This window comes from Parambassis ranga, chromosome 4, assembly GCF_900634625.1.
Source record: "Parambassis ranga chromosome 4, fParRan2.1, whole genome shotgun sequence".
Taxonomy (NCBI): domain Eukaryota; kingdom Metazoa; phylum Chordata; class Actinopteri; family Ambassidae; genus Parambassis; species Parambassis ranga.
In genome coordinates, this window is record NC_041025.1 from 4,932,418 (window position 1) to 4,939,384 (window position 6,967).

General features: G+C 41.3%; 1 protein-coding gene across 1 annotated transcript; it reads left to right on the forward strand.

Annotated features, from left to right (window-relative positions):
- Positions 1-289: 289 nt before the first annotated feature.
- Positions 290-6,432, forward strand: znf644b (zinc finger protein 644b). Its single transcript, XM_028403884.1, has 4 exons — positions 290-2,942; positions 3,584-4,153; positions 5,545-5,647; positions 6,273-6,432. Exons 1-4 carry the CDS (start codon positions 290-292, stop codon positions 6,430-6,432), a joined length of 3,486 nt encoding a protein of 1,161 aa, XP_028259685.1.
- The last annotated feature ends 535 nt before the right edge of the window (positions 6,433-6,967 follow it).

Below are 6,967 nucleotides of genomic sequence, written 5' to 3' on the forward strand. Positions count from 1 at the left end.
GGTGAAAGAGGGTGTTGGAAAATCATAATGCAGCACAGAATAATGCCACTCTCATTTTGCAGAGCAGTGGGAGTAGCCCAAAAAAAGATTTTTTTTAACAGTACCACATTGTCAGTGTGAATGAGATTTTTTTTTTTTATTATACCTGTGGCGCATCACTGTTGCATTTTATAATTTGCATCTTCAATATAGATGGGACTGTACTTAAACGATGTTATTCTTGGACTTTTTGGCTTGTTCGAAATAGTAATATTACTTTTACTCTTTTATGTTTCAGTGTATAACTACTATGTCTGATCTGAAGTCAAATGCACAAGAGGACAAAGACGTGGAATCTGTGTCTGACAGCCCCGGTCGTACTCTGGAGCCATTACAGAGTCACACATTCTCCCTGAAGAACAATGCTGCAGGTCTGTCCTCAGATGAACACGAAAACCCTTTAAATGGAACCCAGCCGAATCCATTTGTATACAGCAGTGTCCCTGCTGTTCCCCATGCAGGCAATTCATTGCCTTCAGGAGCACTTGTTAATGGACCTGGTTCACACCCCACCTCAGAGGTACACTGTGTCCTGAACAAAGGCACTGTTTTATCCAACAGTGTCCTGGATGCCGCATGGCAAGCGGAGAAGGACACGAGCCCCGAGGTGTTACCACCACCTAGTGAGCTTCAATCAGACGCTTGGAAGAACACAGCGGGGCCCGCCGTAAAAACACTGGCCACACAGCCAGGTGTCAACACGCCACTGTCTCACTCGGAGGAGAATGAGTCTAAACTGGCCTGTTCCACACTGTCAGGTGACAGTGCAGAGCAAATGCACATTAGCCAACCTTTGACAAAACAGACAATAAAAACAAGATCTCAACGGGACGTGGAACGGTCAGGAAGCTCCTCAGACGATTATGATAATACTAAAGTAATCAAATGGCATTCAGCAAGAGAGTGTTTTTTTCACAGTGACAGATGGCTGGAGACCAAAGTGATGCACCAAAGAGGCAGAAAGCACAATACATGTACAAAAACCATGTCAGGCTGTCTAGAAAAGGTTAACAACAGCTACAGACGTTTCTGCAGCAGTAATGATGTTGAAAATGTTGACAGTGGCAACAAAGACGAATCTTTGGGCACCCAATCTGATATTAAATATTCAGTAATGCCATTCAAAGACCTTTCTAGGAACACAGCTTTAGACTCTGAGCACCATATTTATAGCACAGCACAGGAAGGCTGTAATGAGGAAAATGACCCTGAAGATGAAACCAGTGAGAGTCCAAAAGTGGAACAGCTGGAGACAGAACAACTTGAACAAGATCCACTTTTCTTTTCATGCACAATATGCAATGTTAATTTCAAGGAGAAAAGATATTTCCATAGACATATGATGTATCATTTAGGCAAGCATAATCAGGTGAACAGTGAGAAGGATTCGCAGCCCTTTATATGCAGGATGTGTGGGCGTTTGTTCTGTGATAGCAACTCCCTCATGAGGCACATCATTATTCACCAAGACAGGCTGGAAAAACTTATGGTGGAAATCAAAGGTTTTAGAAAGAGTGAAATTGAAGACAGGGCCACCACAGCGCCATGCCCTCAGTGTACATTTGCCTGTAACTGCCCGAAAATCCTTGTCCGGCATGCCAAAAAGCACGATAATCTGAAGCACTACTACTTCTGTGAGGAGTGTAACTACATTACACTGACACAGCGGGCACTTGAAGCTCACTTACATATCACACACCAGCCCCAATACAGCAGAATGACTCATACTAATGATGTAGAGGGAGCAGGCCGTGCTCAGTTTCAGTGTAAAATGGGCTTTTTCACAAGCAGACAGAATGTAGAATTGGAAAGACATTCAGAGGTGGAGCAATCCCGTAGTGATTATAAAAAGTTTCCTGACAAACTTCAAATTCCTAGATACCATCCACCAAATCTGTTTGCTTTTGAAGAAAGAGCTGTTTTCTCCTGTTGTCCCCCTAAAAAAGAAGAGATTCATGAGCAGAAGTCTAATATCAAAACCATAAACTCTTCTGAGCACGGTGTTGGCAGCACCAAAACCACACTATCGCCATCTTTATGGAGGATCGACAAGCACGGAAAATTACTCCGACAACCGGAAAAAAAATTAGATGTGGAAACTGATCTCACCTGTGTAGAAGAAGATGCTGAAATCAATGACTGCAAGCATTTTGGCAGCACAAAACAGGCAAACCATCCTGTTATTTTACTGGCAGCGAAGAATCTTAAATTAGACCACATGTTCTGTCAGAATGACCCGGCAAGCGGGAGTTTACAAGTGCAAGCAAACCAAAATTCTCCATCAACGTTGAAAATGTCAACACCTTTACATAACACTATTGGAAATATGAATGGTAATATATTGCCTAGGCTTAGCCAGAGGCTAAAGAAGCAGTGTGCAGTTAGGAAGATAGAGAAAGACTGTGAGGGCGGTGATAACTTGAGTGATGACACCAGCGAAGCTACAGGCGGCTGCTTGGAAGGCAGCAAGAATGAAAGAAACCCGTATGCTCAGAGGTATTTCAGAAAGAGGCAGAGCTTTTCAGCCAAACACCAAAGCCCTCACACACTCAAGGATGAAGATGATGGAGATGAAGACTGTAGCGACATAGAGCAACTCATAATCAAGGAGGAGTACATTGAAACTATGGCTTGTGATGATTCTTCAGAATTGCCTGTTACATCTCCCGGTGATAGCTTTGATGTTTCCCCCATTGCAGCAACAGAGCACAAGCCCTGCCCTTACTGCCCTGCCAGTTTTGAGTCTGGAGTGGGTTTGGCTAATCATGTGCGAGGGCACCTTCACCGAGTGGGGTTGAGCTACAACGCTCGGCACATGCTTTCACCAGAACAAGTGGCGTTGCGCGATTGTAAGCCACGATTTTGCAGACGGATCAACACTGGCATGAGAAGACTAAGAAAAGGTGATTACCATTACTATAACTAGTGCTATCTACAATAAACACAACAAAGAAGCCTAGCTCACAGTTAATTTATATAAAGGCAAAGATGTCAAGTTAGGGTGGGATGAGGTGGAAGTGTCTAAACCTGCAGTTCCTCCCTGCTGCCTCTGGGGCTGGCTTTTAAAGTGAGTCAATCCCTATAGATAAAATTGTAACTTTGAGCATGACCTCTTTGAGCGACAGACAAGTGACTCAGGTCATAAGTCTCCTGCCTCTGTGACAGTCTACCAACCTCAGCTCTCACACTCCACCTCTTTGCCTGTATTTGGGTTAACTGAAAGTTTAGGTGGACGATGGAGACGATGTCAACAAGGAGACACTCAGACCAGCTATTTAGAAACCAATGTGTGATGGTAGAGAAAGTTCATCCATATATTTCACCATCTATGGTGCTATGTGGACATTCTACTGGCAATTTACATATGATCTATGTTTTAGAACCAGATTTTGCAGGAAGAAGGGTTTTGCTGTACTAATGGCATTTTTGTATGGCTGATATGCCTTCATTCCCCATGCAAAATATGTGTACAGTATCACAATCATCAATTGTAAAATCTTTGGAATCGTAAGGATGTAAAACATTGTGTTATATTTTATTTCAGCTTTTAAGCCAGAGACCCAGGGAGAGCACACATGTCCCCTGTGCTCAGGCTGGTTTGATACAAAGACTGGCCTCTCTAACCATGTGAGGGGACACCTGAGACGCATAGGTAGAAGTGTTACCAGCAGCAATAAGTCCCCGCTGTGTATTCTAAAGGAACTGCTACAGGACAAAAAGGAACACTGGAACATCCTTCAGCTCCTCAAAAAGAGCCGCTTCCTGTCACGACATTCAGCCACACAAAAGTTCACCAGGAGAAATGGCCTATTCTTTATGCGTTCAGGCATCCCAGTTAAAATCCAACATGGGTTAAAGAGTCCACATCCCACACTGGACTGCTTTGTACTAAAACAGGAGGAAGGGACTTTCGTAGAGCAGAAGCGTCCACAGGTTGAAGCTCAAACAGAGGTCAAGGCCTCACCAAGCACTTTAGTTGAACTGCTCCAAACTAAAGAGGAGAGTTCAGTGAGACATGATCAGGGAAACTATGCAGCCAGGACCATGTGCAATATCACCAAAGATGGCATGGAGGAGACAGAGATGACCAGTGTGGAACCCAGCTGGATTCAAGGTATGGATTATAATGCTGTGTTGTTCATCTCAAAGGGATTGTTACTACTATGTTCACAGTGTGCGATAAGCTTGTAGGTTGATTTGTGGTTTCTGACTGAGCTCCATATTTTCTTCTTTTTTTTTGCTCATATTAGCTGCAATGTAGCATTTCCATTATATTTCTCTTTGCTTGCATTCATGTAGAGAACTGCACTGTTCACTGAACACTAAAGCACGGTCTCCTTTTCTAATCAATAATTTATCACAAATTTACCTCAACACAGATAACATGTAGCGAGAAGCCAATGTGAGCATAGTTCACAATAATTTGATTTGTGTGGTGAAAAAAAAAACACATAGTGTAGATAGAAGTGCTTTTGAAGATCGTATTAAAAAATCATGAAAACCTCTTGATGTTGAGTTGGAAGTCCATCATCTGTGTTTGCACAATTTTGTTTAATGTCTGTCCAAATCAGACTTTGAGTCAAGTAGAAAGATGCTGGGGAAGATTTGGAATCTCTTTGTTGAGTTCTATTTAAAAATGAATGTTTTTGTTACAGTGGCAGCTGCAGTGTTTTTCTGCTTTGTTCCTGTCCTAAAAACTCTGACTTGATGACAATTTGTAATATACCATTAGAGATTTAAAGAAAGTATTTGGCTCTTTTTCAGTTAACACATTATCATGTCAAGTTCAGGAATTCTCATAAATGAGTCATTTAATGGAAGCGATTTGATTTATATATAGACATTTAGTTTAGCTGCGGGCATCCTTACTTTTCTTTAAGATAAAATGACTTTGAAAAAGTAAAACCAGGTCTAATTTCTCAGAGATCATTTGGGAAAAGTACTTAACTATCACAGTTCTCAATATTTGTTAACAGGCATCGGCGCACTGCAGGATCATTGACAGTTTTCTGTCATTGAACAGACAGATCTGCGTTTGTGTGTGTGGGTGTGTGTAGTTTACGAATCCTCTGTGACTCTCACAAGGTGTATCATATGTGAAAATAGCCCCCCTGAAGACACATGATTGTGTTAAACTTTGTCACTAACACATTCCTAACAGGAGAGTGTAAATCTGACGCTTAGAAGGAAACCAGGTGGAAGAAGACTTTAGCACGCATGGGGAGTAACAGTTTTGCCTGATAATAAAATTACTGCATGATGTCAATCTCTGCTCTTCAGTAAGCCTGATAATCCTAGATCTAGGTTTGGTACATACTCCATGTAATTAAAACATATGTTAAACTTCTATGAAAATGTTTCAATATCCTTTGGAGAACCAGAAGAGGTCTAGTAGTAATAGACATTTTATGAATTAGTTTGACAATTGTTTCTTTAAGTATTGGGTTTTCTGTTAGTTATACTTTTATATCTTCACCCAGATAAAACAGTGTTGTTTTTTTCTAGGCTATGATTATGATTATAAACAGAAGAAACCAAGACCAAGGCCTGGACTAAAGAAGAAGATTTTACCCTCGGTGAATGCTGAGATATGCACTCTCACCTGCAGGTACACAGAATGAAAGGTCACACAAACCTTCACTTGTTCGAGGAGCACAACATTCGGGTCTGCATGGGCTGTTGACACAAAAAGCACAATATGTGTGTATATGCAGGTTGAATGTGTTTCTGTTAAATTCTGCTCATTCTCACTTTATTGTTTTAAGAATCGTAAATCGTGAAAAACCTACGCACTGCAAGCCAATGGAAAGAGGCGCCTTGTAAGACATTGTTCTGCAGTCTTACTGCTGCTGTATGGCCCTTTACATTTTTACTGAAGCCTGAACACAAGAAGACTCAGGCTGGCTACACACTAGGCTATTTCAGACCAGACACAGGGCCAGCTTTGTCTTTTTACCAACATTTGTTTTTTTCATCTGAAGTCATGTTCGTTCTCAAGAATTTCTGTAAGATCTCATGTTTGTGGAGCTGTGCAGATGCAATGTGTTTAGGTCTATGTGGAGAGGGACTATAATGCCTGTGGTCACCCATGTTTTTTTTTATAACAGTTTGAAAATCTTGTGTCTATTAAGACTTACTTTCAAATACTAATAGTTAATAGTTTCCAACAACTTGCACCTGATCTGAATCAGTCCCTGTACAAAGAAACGACAGTTTTCTCTCTGTTCCTGCAGATTCTGTGACCTCGTCTTCCACGGCCCCTTGTCTATCCAGGAGGACTGGATCAAGCATTTACAAAGGCACATTCTGCACACCAGCGTTCCCCACTCAGGGACAGCCATGGCAGAGGTTTTGGGGCTTCATCATAGAATGCAAATAAGCAATGTTTCCTGAGCACCCAGGAGTGGAGTAGAGTTTTACCTCCTGAATTTGCACACAGTTTTATGCGTAGATAATTCCTGCAACAGCTTCATAGAAGTGTATGATAGTTCTTTTAGACAACTTGCTAATATTGTATGTAATTAATACACCTTATGTTAGCTAAAAACCTGTTGAAGAATGTTGTTATGATTGCCTTATGAACTTAGCTAATTACGTGTTATACATTTTTATTAACTGCTATACACACTGTTAGGAAACAGTGGCTGCAGCCACAGCCACATGTCAGACATTTATACTCACACAAACATGTTCAAGCTGGTCTGATGCACATTTGAAAAAACTGCTTTCAAGATTGTGTCTTGATATAAAGTGCCTTGTTGTAATAGCAAAGCAAGTTCTACAACAACAAGAAAACATCTGTTTCTAGAAGCTCATCATTACAGGAAAAGTAAACATGAGCAGTGCCACTCCTTCATTGTACAAATCAAAATTCTATGAAATCTTGTTGAGCAGCGTACACAGGAGAGCGTGGATGTCAGCTCTCTGT